The 24,948-nt window shown below is 39.5% G+C and overlaps 2 protein-coding genes across 3 annotated transcripts in view; one reads left to right on the top strand and one right to left on the bottom strand.

Annotated features, from left to right (window-relative positions):
- The window catches only part of LOC129820794 (collagen alpha-1(IV) chain-like), a gene marked incomplete in the record, with an annotated part of 100,811 nt that extends 76,362 nt beyond the window's left edge, over positions 1-24,449 (bottom strand). The window contains 1 exon segment of the mRNA XM_055877762.1: positions 24,215-24,449. Coding sequence (XP_055733737.1) covers positions 24,215-24,283 — 69 coding nt within the window.
- A 107-nt stretch (positions 24,450-24,556) lies between these two features.
- Positions 24,557-24,948, top strand: part of LOC129820793 (collagen alpha-2(IV) chain-like) — a 130,900-nt gene continuing 130,508 nt past the window's right edge. For both annotated transcript variants that reach the window (XM_055877761.1, XM_055877760.1), the window contains exon 1: positions 24,557-24,712. The gene's annotated coding sequence lies outside the window, so the exon portion shown is untranslated. The remainder of the gene's footprint in view (positions 24,713-24,948) is intronic.

The raw sequence follows: 24,948 nt of genomic DNA, 5'->3' as shown, positions 1-24,948 counted from the left end.
CAAATACCAACATACTGATACAGGTCAAATACCAACATACTGATACAGGGCAAATACCAACATACTGATACAGGTCAAATACCAACATACTAATACAGGTCAGGTCAAATACCAACATACTGATACAGGTCAAATACCAACATACTGATACAGGTCAGGTCAAATACCAACAAAGTGATACAGGTCAGGTCAAATACCAACATACTGATACAGGTTAAATACCAACATACTGATACAGGTCAAATACCAACATACTGATACAGGTCAAATACCAACACAGTGATACAGGGCAGGTCAAATACCAACATACTGATACAGGGCAGGTCAAATCCAACATATTGATACAGGTCAAATACCAACATACTGATACAGGTCAAATACCAACATACTGGTACAGGACAAATACCAACATACTGATACAGGGCAGGTCAAATACCAACATACTGATACAGGTCAAATAACAACATACTGATACAGGGCAGGTCAAATACCAACATACTGATACAGGTCAAATACCAACATACTGATACAGGGCAGGTCAAATACCAACATACTGATACAGTTCAAATACCACATACTGATACAGGTCAAATACCAACATACTGGTACAGGGCAGGTCAAATACCAACATACTGATACAGGTCAAATACCTACATACTGATACAGGTCAAATACCAACATACTGATACAGGTCATGTCAAATACCTACATACTGATACAGGTCAAATACCAACATACTGATACAGGTCAGGTCAAATACCAACATACTGGTACAGGTCAAATACCTACATACTGATACAGGTCAGGTCAAATACCAACATACTGATACAGGGCAGGTCAAAAACCAACATACTGGTACAGGTCAAATATCTACATACTGATACAGGTCAAATACCAACATACTGATACAGGTCATGTCAAACACCTACATACTGATACAGGTCAAATACCAACATACTGATACAGGTCAGGTCAAATACCAACATACTGGTACAGGTCAAATACCTACATACTGATACAGGTCAGGTCAAATACCAACATACTGATACAGGGCAGGTCAAAAACCAACATACTGGTACAGGTCAAATATCTACATACTGATACAGGTCAAATACCAACATACTGATACAGGTCAAATACCAACATACTGATACAGGTCAAATGCCAACATACTGATACAGGTCAAATACCAACATAGTGATACAGGTCAGGTCAAATACCAACATACTGATACAGGTCAAATACCAACATACTGATACAGGTCAAATACCAACATACTGATACAGGTCAGGTCAAATGCCAACATACTGGTACAGGTCAAATACCAACATACTGATACAGGTCAAATACAAACATACTGATACAGGTCAGGTCAAATACAAACATACTGATACAGGTCAAATAACAACATACTGATACAGGTCAAATACCAACATACTGATACAGGTCAAATACCAACATACTGATACAGGTCAAATACCAACACACTGATACAGGTCAGGTCAAATACCAACATACTGATACAGGGCAGGTCAAATACCAACATACTGATACAGGTCAGGTCAAAAACCAACATACTGATACAGGTCAAATACCAACATACTGATACAGGTCAAAAACCAACATACTGATACAGGTCAAATACCAACATACTGATACAGGGCAGGTCAAATACCAACATACTGATACAGGTCAAATACCAACATACTGATACAGGTCAAATACCAACATACTGATACAGGTCAGGTCAAATACCAACATACTGATACAGGTCAAATACCAACATACTGATACAGGGCAGGTCAAATATCAACATACTGATACAGGTCAAATACCTACATACTGATACAGGGCAGGTCAAATACCAACATACTGGTACAGGTCAAATACCAACACACTGATACAGGTCAGGTCAAATACCAACATACTGATACAGGTCAGGTCAAATACCAACATACTGGTACAGGTCAGGTCAAATACCAAAATACTAATACAGGTCAGTTCAAATACCAACATAGTTATAGAGGTCAGGTCAAATACCAAAATACTGATACAGGTCAGGTCAAATACCAACATACTGATACAGGTCAGGTCAAATACCTACATACTGATACAGGTCAAATACCAACATACTGATACAGGGCAGGTCAAATACCAACATACTGGTACAGGTCAGGTCAAATACCAACATACTGATAAAGGGCAGGTCAAATACCAACATACTGATACAGGTCAGGTCAAATACCAACATACTGGTACAGGGCAGGTCAAATACCACATACTGATACAGGTCAAATACCAACATACTGGTACAGGGCAGGTCAAATACCAACATACTGATACAGGTCAAATACCAACATACTGGTACAGGGCAGGTCAAATACCTATATACTGATACAGGTCAAATACCAACATACTGATACAGGTCAAATACCAACATACTGATACAGGTCAAATACCAACATACTGATACAGGTCAAATACCAACATACTGATACAGGTCAGGTCAAATACCAACATACTGATACAGGTCAGGTCAAATACCAACATACTGATACAGTTCAAATACCACATACTGATACAGGTCAAATACCAACATACTGGTACAGGGCAGGTCAAATACCAACATACTGATACAGGTCAAATACCAACATACTGGTACAGGGCAGGTCAAATACCAACATACTGATACAGGTCAAATACCTACATACTGATACAGGTCAAATACCAACATACTGATACAGGTCATGTCAAATACCTACATACTGATACAGGTCAAATACCAACATACTGATACAGGTCAAATACCAACATACTGATACAGGTCAAATACCAACATACTGATACAGGTCAAATACCAACATACTGATACAGGTCAAATACCAACATACTGATACAGGTCAAATACCAACATACTGATACAGGGCAGGTCAAATACCAACATACTGATACAGGTCAAATACCAACATACTGATACAGGTCAAATACCAACATACTGATACAGGGCAGGTCAAATACCAACATACTGATACAGGTCTAATACCTACATACTGATACAGGGCAGGTCAAATACCAACATACTGGTACAGGTCAAATACCAACACACTGATACAGGTCAGGTCAAATACCAACATACTGATACAGGTCAAATACCAACATACTGATACAGGTCAGGTCAAATACCAACATACTGGTACAGGTCAGGTCAAATACCAAAATACTAATACAGGTCAGGTCAAATACCAACATAGTTATAGAGGTCAGGTCAAATACCAAAATACTGATACAGGGCAGGTCAAATACCAACATACTGATACAGGTCAAATACCAACATACTGGTACAGGTCAGGTCAAATACCAACATACTGGTACAGGTCAGGTCAAATACCAAAATACTAATACAGGTCAGGTCAAATACCAACATACTGGTACAGGTCAGGTCAAATACCAACATACTGATACAGGTCAAATACCAACATACTGATACAGGTCAGGTCAAATACCAACATACTGATACAGGTCAGGTCAAATACCAACATACTGATACAGGTCAAATACCAACATACTGATACAGGTCAAATACCAACATACTGGTACAGGGCAGGTCAAATACCAACATACTGATACAGGGCAGGTCAAATACCAACATACTGATACAGGGCAAGTCAAATACCAACATACTGGTACAGGTCAGGTCAAATACCAACATACTGGTACAGGTCAAATACCAACATACTGGTACAGGTCAAATACCAACATACTGATACAGGTCAGGTCAAATACCAACATACTGGTACAGGTCAAATACCAACATACTGATACAGGTCAGGTCAAATACCAACATACTGGTACAGGTCAAATACCAACATACTGGTACAGGTCAAATACCAACATACTGATACAGGTCAGGTCAAATACCTACATACTGGAACAGGGCAGGTCAAATACCAACATACTGATACAGGTCAGGTCAAATACCAACATACTGATACAGGTCAAATACCAACATACTGATACAGCTCAAATACCAACATACTGATACAGGGCAGGTCAAATACCAACATCCTGATACAGGTCAAATACCAACATACTGGTACAGGACAAATACCAACATACTGATACAGGGCAGGTCAAATACCAACATACTGATACAGGTCAAATAACAACATACTGATACAGGTCAAATACCAACATACTGGTACAGGGCAGGTCAAATACCAACATACTGATACAGGTCAAATACCAACATACTGATACAGGGCAGGTCAAATACCAACATACTGATACAGTTCAAATACCACATACTGATACAGGTCAAATACCAACATACTGGTACAGGGCAGGTCAAATACCAACATACTGATACAGGTCAAATACCTACATACTGATACAGGTCAAATACCAACATACTGATACAGGTCATGTCAAATACCTACATACTGATACAGGTCAAATACCAACATACTGATACAGGTCAGGTCAAATACCAACATACTGGTACAGGTCAAATACCTACATACTGATACAGGTCAGGTCAAATACCAACATACTGATACAGGGCAGGTCAAAAACCAACATACTGGTACAGGTCAAATATCTACATACTGATACAGGTCAAATACCAACATACTGATACAGGTCATGTCAAATACCTACATACTGATACAGGTCAAATACCAACATACTGATACAGGTCAGGTCAAATACCAACATACTGGTACAGGTCAAATACCTACATACTGATACAGGTCAGGTCAAATACCAACATACTGATACAGGGCAGGTCAAAAACCAACATACTGGTACAGGTCAAATATCTACATACTGATACAGGTCAAATACCAACATACTGATACAGGTCAAATACCAACATACTGATACAGGTCAAATACCAACATACTGATACAGGTCAAATGCCAACATACTGATACAGGTCAAATACCAACATAGTGATACAGGTCAGGTCAAATACCAACATACTGATACAGGTCAAATACCAACATACTGATACAGGTCAAATACCAACATACTGATACAGGTCAGGTCAAATGCCAACATACTGGTACAGGTCAAATACCAACATACTGATACAGGTCAAATACCAACATACTGATACAGGTCAGGTCATATACAAACATACTGATACAGGTCAAATAACAACATACTGATACAGGTCAAATACCAACATACTGATACAGGTCAAATACCAACATACTGATAATGGTCAAATACCAACACACTGATACAGGTCAGGTCAAATACCAACATACTGATACAGGGCAGGTCAAATACCAACATACTGATACAGGTCAGGTCAAAAACCAACATAATGATACAGGTCAAATACCAACATACTGATACAGGTCAAAAACCAACATACTGATACAGGTCAAATACCAACATACTGATACAGGGCAGGTCAAATACCAACATACTGATACAGGTCAAATACCAACATACTGATACAGGTCAAATACCAACATACTGATACAGTTCAGGTCAAATACCAACATAGTGATACAGGTCAGGTCAAATACCAACATACTGATACAGGTCAAATACCAACATACTGATACAGCTCAAATACCAACATACTGATACAGGGCAGGTCAAATACCAACATCCTGATACAGGTCAAATACCAACATACTGATACAGTTCAAATACCAACATAGTGATACAGGGCAGGTCAAATACCAAAGTCCTGATACAGGGCAAATACCAACATACTGATACAGGTCAAATACCAACATACTAATACAGGTCAGGTCAAATACCAACATACTGATACAGGTCAAATACCAACATACTGATACAGGTCAGGTCAAATACCAACATAGTGATACAGGTCAGGTCAAATACCAACATACTGATACAGGTTAAATACCAACATACTGATACAGGTCAAATACCAACATACTGATACAGGTCAAATACCAACACAGTGATACAGGGCAGGTCAAATACCAACATACTGATACAGGGCAGGTCAAATCCAACATATTGATACAGGTCAAATACCAACATACTGATACAGGTCAAATACCAACATACTGGTACAGGACAAATACCAACATACTGATACAGGGCAGGTCAAATACCAACATACTGATACAGGTCAAATAACAACATACTGATACAGGTCAGGTCAAATACCAACATACTGGTACAGGTCAAATACCAACATACTGGTACAGGTCAAATACCAACATACTGATACAGGTCAGGTCAAATACCTACATACTGGTACAGGGCAGGTCAAATACCAACATACTGATACAGGTCAGGTCAAATACCAACATACTGATACAGGTCAAATACCAACATACTGATACAGCTCAAATACCAACATACTGATACAGGGCAGGTCAAATACCAACATCCTGATACAGGTCAAATACCAACATACTGGTACAGGACAAATACCAACATACTGATACAGGGCAGGTCAAATACCAACATACTGATACAGGTCAAATAACAACATACTGATACAGGTCAAATACCAACATACTGGTACAGGGCAGGTCAAATACCAACATACTGATACAGGTCAAATACCAACATACTGATACAGGGCAGGTCAAATACCAACATACTGATACAGTTCAAATACCACATACTGATACAGGTCAAATACCAACATACTGGTACAGGGCAGGTCAAATACCAACATACTGATACAGGTCAAATACCTACATACTGATACAGGTCAAATACCAACATACTGATACAGGTCATGTCAAATACCTACATACTGATACAGGTCAAATACCAACATACTGATACAGGTCAGGTCAAATACCAACATACTGGTACAGGTCAAATACCTACATACTGATACAGGTCAGGTCAAATACCAACATACTGATACAGGGCAGGTCAAAAACCAACATACTGGTACAGGTCAAATATCTACATACTGATACAGGTCAAATACCAACATACTGATACAGGTCATGTCAAATACCTACATACTGATACAGGTCAAATACCAACATACTGATACAGGTCAGGTCAAATACCAACATACTGGTACAGGTCAAATACCTACATACTGATACAGGTCAGGTCAAATACCAACATACTGATACAGGGCAGGTCAAAAACCAACATACTGGTACAGGTCAAATATCTACATACTGATACAGGTCAAATACCAACATACTGATACAGGTCAAATACCAACATACTGATACAGGTCAAATACCAACATACTGATACAGGTCAAATGCCAACATACTGATACAGGTCAAATACCAACATAGTGATACAGGTCAGGTCAAATACCAACATACTGATACAGGTCAAATACCAACATACTGATACAGGTCAAATACCAACATACTGATACAGGTCAGGTCAAATGCCAACATACTGGTACAGGTCAAATACCAACATACTGATACAGGTCAAATACCAACATACTGATACAGGTCAGGTCATATACAAACATACTGATACAGGTCAAATAACAACATACTGATACAGGTCAAATACCAACATACTGATACAGGTCAAATACCAACATACTGATAATGGTCAAATACCAACACACTGATACAGGTCAGGTCAAATACCAACATACTGATACAGGGCAGGTCAAATACCAACATACTGATACAGGTCAGGTCAAAAACCAACATAATGATACAGGTCAAATACCAACATACTGATACAGGTCAAAAACCAACATACTGATACAGGTCAAATACCAACATACTGATACAGGGCAGGTCAAATACCAACATACTGATACAGGTCAAATACCAACATACTGATACAGGTCAAATACCAACATACTGATACAGTTCAGGTCAAATACCAACATAGTGATACAGGTCAGGTCAAATACCAACATACTGATACAGGTCAAATACCAACATACTGATACAGCTCAAATACCAACATACTGATACAGGGCAGGTCAAATACCAACATCCTGATACAGGTCAAATACCAACATACTGATACAGTTCAAATACCAACATAGTGATACAGGGCAGGTCAAATACCAAAGTCCTGATACAGGGCAAATACCAACATACTGATACAGGTCAAATACCAACATACTAATACAGGTCAGGTCAAATACCAACATACTGATACAGGTCAAATACCAACATACTGATACAGGTCAGGTCAAATACCAACATAGTGATACAGGTCAGGTCAAATACCAACATACTGATACAGGTTAAATACCAACATACTGATACAGGTCAAATACCAACATACTGATACAGGTCAAATACCAACACAGTGATACAGGGCAGGTCAAATACCAACATACTGATACAGGGCAGGTCAAATCCAACATATTGATACAGGTCAAATACCAACATACTGATACAGGTCAAATACCAACATACTGGTACAGGACAAATACCAACATACTGATACAGGGCAGGTCAAATACCAACATACTGATACAGGTCAAATAACAACATACTGATACAGGGCAGGTCAAATACCAACATACTGATACAGGTCAAATACCAACATACTGATACAGGGCAGGTCAAATACCAACATACTGATACAGTTCAAATACCACATACTGATACAGGTCAAATACCAACATACTGGTACAGGGCAGGTCAAATACCAACATACTGATACAGGTCAAATACCTACATACTGATACAGGTCAAATACCAACATACTGATACAGGTCATGTCAAATACCTACATACTGATACAGGTCAAATACCAACATACTGATACAGGTCAGGTCAAATACCAACATACTGGTACAGGTCAAATACCTACATACTGATACAGGTCAGGTCAAATACCAACATACTGATACAGGGCAGGTCAAAAACCAACATACTGGTACAGGTCAAATATCTACATACTGATACAGGTCAAATACCAACATACTGATACAGGTCATGTCAAATACCTACATACTGATACAGGTCAAATACCAACATACTGATACAGGTCAGGTCAAATACCAACATACTGGTACAGGTCAAATACCTACATACTGATACAGGTCAGGTCAAATACCAACATACTGATACAGGGCAGGTCAAAAACCAACATACTGGTACAGGTCAAATATCTACATACTGATACAGGTCAAATACCAACATACTGATACAGGTCAAATACCAACATACTGATACAGGTCAAATACCAACATACTGATACAGGTCAAATGCCAACATACTGATACAGGTCAAATACCAACATAGTGATACAGGTCAGGTCAAATACCAACATACTGATACAGGTCAAATACCAACATACTGATACAGGTCAAATACCAACATACTGATACAGGTCAGGTCAAATGCCAACATACTGGTACAGGTCAAATACCAACATACTGATACAGGTCAAATACCAGCATACTGATACAGGTCAGGTCAAATACAAACATACTGATACAGGTCAAATAACAACATACTGATACAGGTCAAATACCAACATACTGATACAGGTCAAATACCAACATACTGATACAGGTCAAATACCAACACACTGATACAGGTCAGGTCAAATACCAACATACTGGTACAGGGCAGGTCAAATACCAACATACTGATACAGGTCAGGTCAAAAACCAACATACTGATACAGGTCAAATACCAACATACTGATACAGGTCAAAAACCAACATACTGATACAGGTCAAATACCAACATACTGATACAGGGCAGGTCAAATACCAACATACTGATACAGGTCAAATACCAACATACTGATACAGGTCAAATACCAACATACTGATACAGGTCAGGTCAAATACCAACATACTGATACAGGTCAAATACCAACATACTGATACAGGGCAGGTCAAATATCAAAATACTGATACAGGTCAAATACCTACATACTGATACAGGGCAGGTCAAATACCAACATACTGGTACAGGTCAAATACCAACACACTGATACAGGTCAGGTCAAATACCAACATACTGATACAGGTCAGGTCAAATACCAACATACTGGTACAGGTCAGGTCAAATACCAAAATACTAATACAGGTCAGTTCAAATACCAACATAGTTATAGAGGTCAGGTCAAATACCAAAATACTGATACAGGTCAGGTCAAATACCAACATACTGATACAGGTCAGGTCAAATACCTACATACTGATACAGGTCAAATACCAACATACTGATACAGGGCAGGTCAAATACCAACATACTGGTACAGGTCAGGTCAAATACCAACATACTGATAAAGGGCAGGTCAAATACCAACATACTGATACAGGTCAGGTCAAATACCAACATACTGGTACAGGGCAGGTCAAATACCAACATACTGATACAGGTCAAATACCAACATACTGATACAGGTCAGGTCAAATACCAACATACTGATACAGGTCAAATATAAACATACTGATACAGGGCAGGTCACATACCAACATACTGATACAGGTCAAATACCAACATACTGATACAGGTCAGGTCAAATACCAACATACTGATACAGGTCAAATACCATCATACTGATACAGGGCAGGTCAAATACCAACATACTGATACAGGGCAGGTCAAAAACCAACATACTGATACAGGTCAAATACCAACATACTGATACAGGTCAAATACCAACATACTGATACAGGCCAGGTCAAATACCAACATACTGATACAGGGCAGGTCAAATCCAACATATTGATACAGGTCAAATACCAACATACTGATACAGGTCAAATACCAACATACTGATACAGGGCAGGTCAAATACCAACATACTGATACAGGTCAAATAACAACATACTGATACAGGGCAGGTCAAATACCAACATACTGATACAGGTCAGGTCAAATACCAACATACTGGTACAGGTCAAATACCAACATACTGATACAGGTCAAATACCAACATACTGGTACAGGTCAAATACCAACATACTGATACAGGGCAGGTCAAATACCAACATACTGATACAGTTCAAATACCACATACTGATACAGGTCAAATACCAACATACTGGTACAGGGCAGGTCAAATACCAACATAATGATACAGGTCAAATACCAACATACTGGTACAGGGCAGGTCAAATACCAACATACTGATACAGCTCAAATACCTACATACTGATACAGGTCAAATACCAACATACTGATACAGGTCATGTCAAATACCTATATACTGATACAGGTCAAATACCAACATACTGATACAGGTCAAATACCAACATACTGATACAGGTCAAATACCAACATACTGATACAGGTCAAATACCAACATACTGATACAGGTCAGGTCAAATACCAACATACTGATACAGGTCAGGTCAAATACCAACATACTGATACAGTTCAAATACCACATACTGATACAGGTCAAATACCAACATACTGGTACAGGGCAGGTCAAATACCAACATACTGATACAGGTCAAATACCAACATACTGGTACAGGGCAGGTCAAATACCAACATACTGATACAGGTCAAATACCTACATACTGATACAGGTCAAATACCAACATACTGATACAGGTCATGTCAAATACCTACATACTGATACAGGTCAAATACCAACATACTGATACAGGTCAAATACCAACATACTGATACAGGTCAAATACCAACATACTGATACAGGTCAAATACCAACATACTGATACAGGTCAAATACCAACATACTGATACAGGTCAAATACCAACATACTGATACAGGGCAGGTCAAATACCAACATACTGATACAGGTCAAATACCAACATACTGATACAGGTCAAATACCAACATACTGATACAGGGCAGGTCAAATACCAACATACTGATACAGGTCTAATACCTACATACTGATACAGGGCAGGTCAAATACCAACATACTGGTACAGGTCAAATACCAACACACTGATACAGGTCAGGTCAAATACCAACATACTGATACAGGTCAAATACCAACATACTGATACAGGTCAGGTCAAATACCAACATACTGGTACAGGTCAGGTCAAATACCAAAATACTAATACAGGTCAGGTCAAATACCAACATAGTTATAGAGGTCAGGTCAAATACCAAAATACTGATACAGGGCAGGTCAAATACCAACATACTGATACAGGTCAAATACCAACATACTGGTACAGGTCAGGTCAAATACCAACATACTGGTACAGGTCAGGTCAAATACCAAAATACTAATACAGGTCAGGTCAAATACCAACATACTGATACAGGTCAAATACCAACATACTGGTACAGGTCAGGTCAAATACCAACATACTGATACAGGTCAAATACCAACATACTGATACAGGTCAGGTCAAATACCAACATACTGATACAGGTCAGGTCAAATACCAACATACTGATACATGTCAAATACCAACATACTGATACAGGTCAAATACCAACATACTGGTACAGGGCAGGTCAAATACCAACATACTGATACAGGGCAGGTCAAATACCAACATACTGATACAGGGCAAGTCAAATACCAACATACTGGTACAGGTCAGGTCAAATACCAACATACTGGTACAGGTCAAATACCAACATACTGGTACAGGTCAAATACCAACATACTGATACAGGTCAGGTCAAATACCAACATACTGGTACAGGTCAAATACCAACATACTGATACAGGTCAGGTCAAATACCAACATACTGGTACAGGTCAAATACCAACATACTGGTACAGGTCAAATACCAACATACTGATACAGGTCAGGTCAAATACCTACATACTGGTACAGGGCAGGTCAAATACCAACACACTGATACAGGTCAGGTCAAATACCAACATACTGATACAGGTCAAATACCAACATACTGATACAGCTCAAATACCAACATACTGATACAGGGCAGGTCAAATACCAACATCCTGATACAGGTCAAATACCAACATACTGATACAGTTCAAATACCAACATACTGATACAGGGCAGGTCAAATACCAACATCCTGATACAGGTCAAATACCAACATACTGATACAGGTCAAATACCAACATACTGACACAGGTCAGGTCAAATACCAACATACTGGTACAGGTCAGGTCAAATACCAACATACTGATACAGGGCAGGTCAAATACCAACATACTGGTACAGGTCAAATACCAACATACTGGTACAGGTCAAATACCAACATACTGATACAGGTCAAATACCAACATACTGGTACAGGTCAAATACCAACATACTGATACAGGTCAGGTCAAATACCAACATACTGGTATAGGTCAGGTCAAATACCAACATACTGATACAGGTCAAATACCAACATACTGGTACAGGTCACATACCAACATACTGATACAGGTCAAATACCAACATACTGGTAAAGGGCAGGTCAAATACCAACATACTGATACAGGTCAAATACCAACATACTGGTACAGGTCAGGTCAAATACCAACATACTGATACAGGTCAAATACCAACATACTGATACAGGTCAGGTCAAATACCAACATACTGATACAGGTCAAATACCAACATACTGATACAGGTCAGGTCAAATACCAACATACTGATACAGGTCAGGTCAAATACCAACATACTGATACAGGGCAGGTCAAATACCAACATACTGATACAGGTCAAATATCAACATACTGATACAGGTCAGGTCAAATACCAACATACTGATACAGGTCAGGTTAAATACCAACATACTGGTACAGGTCAAATACCAACATACTGGTACAGGTCAAATACCAACATACTGATACAGGTCAGGTCAAATACCAACATACTGGTACAGGTCAAATACCAACATACTGATACAGGTCAAATACCAACATACTGATACAGGTCAAATACCAACATACTGGTACAGGTCAAACACCAACATACTGGTACAGGTCAGGTCAAATACCAACATACTGGTACAGGTCAAATACCAACATACTGATACAGGTCAAATACCAACATACTGGTACAGGTCAAATACCAACATACTGATACAGGTCAAATACCAACATACTGATACAGGTCAAATACCAACATACTGGTACAGGTCAAATACCAACATACTGGTACAGGTCAAATACCAACATACTGATACAGGTCAGGTCAAATACCAACATACTGGTACAGGTCAGGTCAAATACCAACATACTTATACAGGGCACGTCAAATACCAACATACTGGTACAGGTCAAATACCAACATACTGGTACAGGTCAGGTCAAATACCAACATACTGATACAGGGCAGGTCAAATACCAACATACTGGTACAGGTCAAATACCAACATACTGGTACAGGTCAAATACCAACATACTGATACAGGTCAAATACCAACATACTGATACAGGTCAGGTCAAATACCAACATACTGGTATAGGTCAGGTCAAATACCAACATACTGATACAGGTCAAATACCAACATACTGGTACAGGTCACATACCAACACACTGATACAGGTCAAATACCAACATACTGATACAGGTCAGGTCAAATACCAACATACTGGTACAGGTTAAATACCAACATACTGATACAGGTCAAATACCAACATACTGATACAGGTCAAATACCAACATACTGGTACAGGTCAAACACCAACATACTGGTACAGGTCAGGTCAAATACCAACATACTGGTACAGCTCAAATACCAACATACTGGTACAGGTCAGGTCAAATACCAACATACTGATACAGGTCAAATACCAACATACTGGTACAGGTCAAATACCAACATACTGATACAGGTCAAATACCAACATACTGGTACAGGTCAAATACCAACATACTGGTACAGGTCAAATACCAACATACTGGTACAGGTCAGGTCAAATACCAACATACTGATACAGGTCAAATACCAACATACTGGTACAGGTCAAATACCAACATACTGGTACAGGTCAAACACCAACATACTGGTACAGGTCACTTCAAATACCAACATACTGGTACAGGTCAAATACCAACATACTGGTACAGGTCAGGTCAAATACCAACATACTGATACAGGTCAAATACCAACATACTGGTACAGGTCAAACACCAACATACTGGTACAGGTCAAATACCAACATACTGATACAGGTCAAATACCAGCATACTGATACAGGTCAGGTCAAATATCAACATACTGATACAGGTCAAATACCAACATATTGATACAGGTCAGGTCAAATACCAACATACTGATACAGGTCAGGTCAAATACCAACATACTGATACAGGTCAAATACCAACATACTGGTACAGGGCAGGTCAAATACCAACATACTGATACAGGTCAGGTCAAATACCAACAGACTGGTACAGGTCAAATACCAACATACTGGTACAGGTCAAATACCAACATACTGATACAGGTCAAATAACAACATACTGATACAGGGCAAGTCAAATAACAACACACTTATACAGGTCAAATACCAACATACTGGTACAGGGCAGGTCAAATACCAACATACTGATACAGGTCAAATACCAACATACTGGTACAGGTCAGGTCAAATACCAACATACTGGTACAGGTCAGGTCAAATACCAACATACTGGTACAGGTCAGGTCAAATACCAACATACTGGTACAGGGCAAGTCAAATAACAACACACTGATACAGGTCAAATACCAACATACTGGTACAGGGCAGGTCAAATACCAACACACTGATACAGGTCAAATACCAACATACTGGTACAGGTCAGGTCAAATACCAACACACTGATACAGGTCAAATACCAACATACTGGTACAGGTCAGGTCAAATACCTACATACTGATACAGGTCAAATATCAACATACTGATACAGGTCAGGTCAAATACCAACATACTGGTACAGGGCAGGTCAAATACCAACATACTGGTACAGGGCAGGTCAAATACCTTTATTTCGACCCCAAAACAACAGAGCGTCCTAGATAGGAAATTGGATCGAAAGGCCACAATTTTCCTCACAAAGAGAAATCTGTTTATCTCTTGGCCATATTGTTCTCGACGGGCGTGTGGAGAGAACATCTGCTGGCATCAGAAACGTAATGTTGCTGATCAAAACACAGCTCACGCGGGTGGGTCGGAACCACAGGAGGTTGGTGGCACCTTAATTGGGAAGGACAGGCTCGTGGTAATGGCTGGAGAAGAATCAGTGGAATGGTATCAAATACATCAAACACATTTTTTCCATTTGATTGATGCCAGTCCATTCGCTCCGTTCCAGCCATTATTATGAGCCGCTCTCCCCTCAGCAGCCTCCACTTGTCAGAACACTTTATGTAAATCCATACAGCAGATCCAGATGAGAAGGAAATGTTGCAACTCCTCATGCTTTCTCTCTCTCTCTCTCTCTCTTCCCATGGTTTCATCCAGTTAGCAACACTAACCAATCCAACAGAACACACAGCGTTTTGGCACGTTCTCTTTTCCTTCCCCTCTTTTTTCCTTTCCTCTCCCTTCAACTCTCTGGGGGGTAGTCTGTCCAGATGTACTGTGTCCTGCTGTTCTCCTTCCAACCCCCCCACAAACACACACATACTTTTTAATGGCCAATATTAGTAGTGCATGCCTTATGGGGTTAGTTGTGGTTTTACAGTTCATTAACTTCATTTTTCTAGGCTCATAGGAAACTTCTAGTATGAGCATGTTTTTCTCCAAGCCCCCGTCCTCTACTTTCTCCTTCCTCCTCCTCTTCGTCTCTCTTCTCTGTTCATCATTAATCTCAATCACAGATCATTAACTGGCCTCAGGGAGCTAATGAGACCACAAGGGTCCAACATGAGTGTTTCTGGGAAATGCCTCATTCTCATCGACTTCTAAAAGTCAGGGATTATAAAACAATAAGAAAACAAAACAAGAGCTATCTGTCAGGAATAAGAAAACAAAACAACAGCAATCTGTCAGGAATAAGAAAACAAAAGAACAGCAATCTGTCAGGAATAAGAAAACAAAACAACAGCAATCTGTCAGGAATAAGAAAACAAAACAACAGCTATCTGTCAGGGATAAGAAAACAAAACAACAGCTACCTGTCAGGAATAAGAAAACAAAACAACAGCTATCTGTCAGGAATAAGAAAACAAAACAACATCAATGTGTCAGGTATAAGAAAACAAAACAACAGCTATCTGTCAGGAATAAGAAAACAAAACAAAAGCAATCTGTCAGGAATAAGAAAACAAAACAACAGCTATCTGTCGGGAATAAGAAAACAAAACAACATCAATGTGTCACGAATATGAAAACAAAACAAAAGAAATCTGTCAGGAATAAGAAAACAAAACAACAGCTATCTGTCAGGAATAAGAGAACAAAACAACAGAAATCTGTCAGGAATAAGAAAACAAAACAACAGCAATCTGTCAGGAATAAGAAAACAAAACAACAGCTATCTGTCAGGGATAAGAAAACAAAACAACAGCTACCTGTCAGGAATAAGAAAACAAAACAACAGCTATCTGTCAGGAATAAGAAAACAAAACAACATCAATGTGTCAGGTATAAGAAAACAAAACAACAGCTATCTGTCAGGAATAAGAAAACAAAACAAAAGCAATCTGTCAGGAATAAGAAAACAAAACAACAGCTATCTGTCGGGAATAAGAAAACAAAACAACATCAATGTGTCACGAATATGAAAACAAAACAAAAGAAATCTGTCAGGAATAAGAAAACAAAACAACAGCTATCTGTCAGGAATAAGAGAACAAAACAACAGAAATCTGTCAGGAATACGAAAACAAAACAACAGCTACCTGTCAGGAATAAGAAAACAAAACAACAGCTACCTGTCAGGAATAAGAAAACAAAACAACAGCTATCTGTCAGGAATAAGAAAACAAAACAACAGAAATCTGTCAGGAATATGAAAACAAAACAACAGAAATCTTTCAGGAATAAGAAAACAAAACAACAGCTATCTGTCAGGAATAAGAAAACAAAGCAACAGCTATCTGTCAGGAATAAGAAAACAAAACAACAGCTATCTGTCAGGAATAAGAAAACAAAACAACATCAATGTGTCAGGAATAAGAAAACAAAACAACAGCTATCTGTCAGGAATAAGAAAACAAAACAACAGCTAACTGTCAGGAATAAGAAAACAAAACAACAGATATCTGTCAGGAATAAGAAAACAAAACAACAGCTACCTGTCAGGAATACGAAAACAAAAGAACAGCAATCTGTCAGGAATAAGAAAACAAAACAACAGAAATCTGTCAGGAATAAGAAAACAAAACAACAGCTATCTGTCAGGAATAAGAAAACAAAACAACAGCTATCTGTCAGGAATATGAAAACAAAACAACAGATATCTGTCAGGAATAAGAAAACAAAACAACAGCAATCTGTCAGGAATAAGAAAACAAAACTACAGCTACCTGTCAAGAATGTCCCCTCCTTTTCTTGCTACCATCATATTCCCAATCCAAATGAGATTTCTGTGCAAGTAAGTGCTTTGAGTCAATGTTTTAAGTGATATAACGAGGAAGCCTTATTTCCAAATGCTGTAAAGCAGGACTTCTCAAACTCGGTCCTATGGTTTTCGCCCTAGCATTACACAGCTGATTCAAATATTCAACTCATCAACAAGCTTTGATAGGTTGAATCAGCTGTGTAGTGTTAGGAAAAAAACTAAAACATGCACCCTTTGTGGTCCCGAGGACCGAGTTTGGGAAGCGCTGCTGTAAAGCCCCTATTCTGGTACACTGTTTACATACATGGATTCTCTTTTCTGGTGAAAGCCAGTTTGAGAACATTTCTGATAAACAGTGTAGAGAAACATCATCCAACCAACGTTGATTGAAAACACAAGTGGTTTGGGCGTTTTGTCATTCCACAGCCCTCCAAATGGAAACAACTTTACGGAATGTTTTGGGAAAAGTGCTTTCATGTTAATAGATGCTTCTATTGAAGATCATTCTCAACATATCAGACATAACTCATCACCTTGGTAACAGGAGCCCACTGAACCTCAGCCCTCACCAGCATTGGGCCTACACACACACACACACACACAAACACACACACACACACACACATACACAAACGCACACACCTACGTACACAGAGCTCAATCTATGGGGCAGATTAAATTATTTATTTGTTCTCATCAAAAAAGTGAAATGCAATATCTAGTACTAATAGACTAATAACACTTAATGTGTAGTTGGCCCGCTATGCTTCTAAACGTGCTCTCAAGTAGAAAGGTGAGTTGTGGATCTGGTCAACCTGTTCTAACAGTGTATGCCTTGGGAGTTAACAGCGGTACCAGTTAATGAAAATGTACAGCCATTTCCCTATGGATGGGAGGGAAGGTGAGGGGCGGCATGTTTAGCATTTTCTACATTACCAAAGCACAGCAGGACTGTGATAAAAGACGCACTGGAGATTTAAACGGTAACAGAGAAATGCAATGTGAGCTGTCTGTCAGTCTGTCAGGGAGTGAAGAGTGTTGGATGGTGTAGACACCTGCAGCTGATATAAACTCTGCAAAAAAAGAAACGTCCCTTTTTCAGGACACTGTCTTTCAAAGATAATTCGTAAAAATCCAAATAACTTCACAGATTTTCATTGTAAAGGGTTTAAACACTGTTTCCCATACTTGTTCAATGAACCAATAACAAATAATGAACATGCACCTGTCGTTAAGACACTAACAGCTTACAGACGGTAGGCAATTAAGGTGACAGTTATGAAAACTTAGGACACTAAAGAGGCCTTTCTACTGACTCTGAAAAACACCAAAAGAAAGATGCCCAGTGTCCCTGCTCATCTGCGTGAACGTGACTTAGGCATGCTGCAAGGAGGCATAAGGACTGCAAATGTGGCCAGGGATATAAATTGCAATGTCCATACGGCGAGACACCTAAGACAGCGCTACAGGGAGACAGGACGGACAGCCGATCGCCCTTGCAGTGGCAGACTACGTGTAACAACACCTGCACAGGATCGCTACATCCGAACATCACACCTGCGGGGCAGGTACAGGATGGCAACAACAACTGCCCGAGTTACATCAGGAAGTACAATCCCTCCATCAGTGCTCCGACCTTCCGCAATAGGCTGAAAGAGGCTGGACTGAGGGCTTGTAGGCCTGTTGTAAGGCAGGTCCTCTCCAGACATCACCAGCAACAACGTCGCCTATGGGCACAAACCCACCGTCGCCGGACCAGACAGGACTGGCAAAAAAGTGCTCTTCACTGACGAGTCGCGGTTTTGTATCACCAAGGGTGATGGCCGGATTCGCGTTTATCGTTGAAGGAATGCGCGTTACACCAAGGCCTGTACTCTGGAGCGGGATTGATTTGGAGGTGAAGGGTCCGTCATGGTCTGGGGCGGTGTGTCACAGCATCATCAAACTGAGTTTGTTGTCATTGCAGGCAATCTCAACGCTGTGCGTTACAGGGACGACATCCTCCTCCCTCATGTGGTACCCTTCCTGCAGGCTCATCTTGACATGACCCTCCAGCATGACAATGCCACCAGCCATACTGCTTATTCTGTGCGTGATTTCCTGCAAAACAGGAATGTCAGTGTTCTGCCATGGCCAGCAAAGAGCCTGGATCTCAATCCCATTGAGCACGTCTGATACCTGTTGGATTGGAGGGTGAGGGCTCCATCTCCCCAGAAATGTCCGGAAACTTGCAGGTGCCTTGGTGGAAGAGTGAGGTAACATCTCACAGCAAGAACTGGCAAATCTGGTGCAGTCCATGAGGAGGAGATGCACTACAGTACTTAATGCAGCTGGTGGCCACACCAGACACTGACTGTTACTTTTGATTTTGACCCCCCCCCTTTGTTCAAGGACACATTATTCCATTTCTGTTAGTCACATGTCTGTGGAACTTGTTCAGTTTATGTCTCAGTTGTTGAATCTTGTTATGTTCATACAAATATTTACATGTTAAGTTTGCTGAAAATAAACGCAGTTGACAGTCAGAGGACATTGCTTTTTTTGCCGAGTTTAGATATACAGTACCAGTCAAAAGTTTGGACACACCTACTCATTCAAGGGTTTTTCTTTATTTTTTACTATTTTCTACATTGTAGAATAATAGTGAAGACATCAAAACTATGAAATAGTTCATATGGAATCATGTAGTAACCAAAAAAGTGTTAAACAAATCTAAATATATTTTTGATTCTTCAAAGTACCCAGCCTTTGCCTTAATGACAGCTTTGCACACTCTTGGCATTCTCTCAACCAGCTTCACCTGGAATGCTTTTCCAACAATCTTGAAGGAGTTCCCACATATGCTAAGCACTTGTTGGTTGCTTTACCTTCACTCTGCGGTTCAACTCATCCCAAACCATTGCAATTGGGTTGAGGTCGGGTCATTGTGGTGGCCAGGTCATCTGATGCAGCACTCCATCACTCTCCTTCTTGGTCAAATAGCCCTTACACAGCCTGGAGGTGTGTTGGGTCATGATCCTGTTGAAAAACAAATGATAGTCCCACTTATTGAAAACCAGATGGGATGGCATATCGCTGCAGAATGCTGTGGTAGCCATGCTGGTTAAGTGTGCCTCGAATTCTAAATAAATCACCGACAGTGTCACCAGCAAAGCACACCCACACCATCACACCTCCTCCTCCATGCTTCACGGTGGGAAACACACATGCGGAGGGTCTTCCTTTTCTTGTGGCGGTCCTCATGAGAGCCAGTTTCATCATAGAGCTTGATGGTTTTTGCGACTGCACTTGCCTGTACTTGCGACTGCAGTTGTTGAAATTTTCCACATTGACTGACCTTCATGTCTTAAAGTAAAGATGGACTGTCATTTGTCTTCGCTTATTTGAGCTGTTCTTGCCATAATATGGGCTTGGACTTTTACCAAATAAGGCTATATTCTGTATACCCACCCTACCTTGTCACAACACAACTGATTGGCTCGAAGACATTAAGAATAGAGGTCGACAGATTATGATTTTTCAACGCCGAAACCGATACTGATTATTGGAGGACCTATAATGAAACATGCTCAAATTTGGTTTAAATAATGCAAAAATACAGTGTTGGAGAAGAAAGTAAAAGTGCAATTTGTGCCATGTAAAAAAGCTAACGTTTAAGTTCCTTGCTCAGAACATGAGAACATATGAAAGCTGGTGGTTCAATATTCCCAGTTAAGAAGTTTTAGGTTGTAGTTATTATAGAAATTATGACGTGTTGACTATTTCTCTCTATACCATTTGAATTTCATATACCTTTAACTATTGGATGTTCTAAAAGGCACTTTAGTATTGCCAGCCTAAACTCAGGAGTTGATAGGCTTTAAGTCATAAACTGTGTGTGAATCAAGCATTGCTAAGAGCTGCTGGCAAATGCAGTAAAGTTTGAATGAATGCTTATGAGCCTGCTGCCACCTACCATCACACTGTCAGACTGCTCTATCAAATATCAAATCATAGACTTAATTATAATATAATAAACACAGAAATACGAGCCTTTGGATATTAATATGGTAAAATCCAGAAACTATAATTTCGAAAACAAAACGTTTATTCTTTCAGTGAAATACGGAATCGTTCCGTATTTGATCGAACGGGTGGCATCCCTAAGTCTAAATATTTCTGTTACAGTGCACAACCTTCAATGTTATGTCATAATTATGTAAACGTCTGGCAAATTAGTTCGCAACGAGGCAGGCGGCCCAAACTGTTGCATATACCCTGACTCTGCGTGCAATGAACGCAAGAGAAGTGACACAATTTCCCTAGTAATATTGCCTGCTAACATGAATGTCTTTTAACTAAATATGCAGGTTTTAAAAAATATACTTCTGTGTATTGATTTTAAGAAAGGCATTGATGTTTATGGTTGGGTACATTTGTGCAACGATTGTGCTTTTTTCGCGATTGCGCTTTTGTTAAATCATCCTCCGTTTGGCGAAGTAAGCTGTGATTCGATGATAAACTAAATTGATTATATGCAACGCAGGATAAGCTAGTTAACCTAGTAATATCAACCATGTGTAGTTAACTAGTGATTATGTGAAGATTGATGCTAGCTAGCAACTTACCTTGGCTCCTTGCTGCACTCGCGTAACAGGTGGTCAACCTGCCAGGGAATTTCCTCATGGAATGCAATGTAATCGGCCATAATTAATCCAAAAACGGCGATTACCGATTGTTATGAAAACTTGAAATCGGCCCTAATTAATCGGCCATGCCGAAGGAATTAATAAAGAAGGAAAGAAATTCCACAAATTAACTTTTAACAAGGCACACATGTCACCTATGCATTCCAGGTGACTACCTCATGAAGCTGGTTGAGAGAATGCCAAAAGCGTGCAAAGCTGTCATCAAGGCAAAGGGTGGCTACTTTGTGTTAAACACTTTTTTGGTTACTACATTATTCCATGTGTGTTATTTCATAGTTTTGATGTCTTCACTATTATTCTACAATGTAGAAAATAGTAAAAATGAAGAAAAACCCTGGAATAAGTAGGTGTGTCCAAACTTTTGACTGGACTGTACACTGATACGAAAATGAGCTTACCCACATGTTTCTGTACAGTAAAATACATTTCTGTAATGTTAGAGTTTAGTCACAACTATTCAAAAAGCACAGAGACACAGAAGTAGGTATACTGTATGAAAATACACAGGTCAACAACAGAGAGTGCTCCTAGCAGAATACTCTATGTAGAGATTCTCAGAGCCGCACTAGGCACTTTGACTGACCATGTTGCACTTCTCTGGAGGTATGATGCCAGAATAATTCATGTGAGTGACCAAAGCAATTCTATTCACAGTATCATAATGTCTAATGTAAGTACAGTAATAAGCTAAATAAAAAATATGGTTTTATATATTTGGAGAAACAATCAAAATGTTTGTTTTTACATTCAAAATCTAAAGAAAACTGACATGTCTAAGTGTTGGGTGAAGATATGTTCACTAATCAGTACTACTGTAGAGTAATTCTGAGTGGTCAGTGATGTCCAATGTGAACCTGATAAATGGTGAGTAGTCCTAAGAATTTGCCACCATCAGTTTGGACATGACAGTTGGGCTTTATTCACAGCTATTGCATAGGTATTGTGCAACATTCTTCATCATAGAAAGGCATAATAAGATCGCAAACTTTTATTTAATTTGTTGAACTTTACATACGCACTCAGTCAATTGTCAATGCCGAGTCTTGGAGAGGCATCGAGCACACCATGAGCGCAACTTCCAAAACTCCAAACGCACAACTTATACAGTAGCCTATTTCTCAAGTTGAACACATAAGATAGTAACATAATACAGTTTTTACTATGTTCAATTAAAAAGTTAGTTAAACTTGCTCTTACCTCCGCCTCTGTCTGGTATACGGCGTAGGAGAGAGCCACCAACAGAACCAGGGTGCCACTCTGGAACATTATTGCGTAGGGACGCAATGTAAATGTATGTAGGCCTTCAACTGTCCCGAATGTCGACTAAAGACCACTTGTTGAAACCTTCGTATTCTTCTTCTTAAAGGAAAATACGTAGACTATCAGCAGAGCGTGTGCAGTGCGTTGGGTTGCATATTTGCCCTGGACGTTGTGAGCCTCTTTCTGATCAATGCAACTTGTTCTTGTTTGTCGTCAACCACACCCCCTGTTAACGACCACGCTTGCCCATATGTACGGACACAACCATGTTGTTACAAAGCACCACTTCAACTTTAACTGTTAGGAGATAGACTGCTCATTAGCTGTATATTGGTGACAGAGCGACCGGGACAACTGTGATTTTACATCGCCGGGATCTGACGTGTATACCCTCACACGCTAGAATCTTCCCCCGACAAGCGCAACACATCCCAGGTAGAAAAAGTTATTTTTGTGTTAATTGTTGTCTCATTCACTAACAAACTTGTTCAGAGATCTTATGTGGTTTTTCCATTTTCATGTGTTATAATAGCCTATTTGGATAGCCTACAGGTATAGACATCACATGCGTAAAGCCTGCAGACAAACCTAACTACTCTTGAAGGAGATTTATAAACCGCATCTATGTCTCCACTTTTATATGAATATCATGTGTAAAATATATATATATT

This window comes from Salvelinus fontinalis, chromosome 23, assembly GCF_029448725.1.
Source record: "Salvelinus fontinalis isolate EN_2023a chromosome 23, ASM2944872v1, whole genome shotgun sequence".
In the NCBI taxonomy this organism is placed as follows: domain Eukaryota; kingdom Metazoa; phylum Chordata; class Actinopteri; order Salmoniformes; family Salmonidae; genus Salvelinus; species Salvelinus fontinalis.
This window is presented reverse-complemented; position numbering and strand designations above follow the sequence as displayed.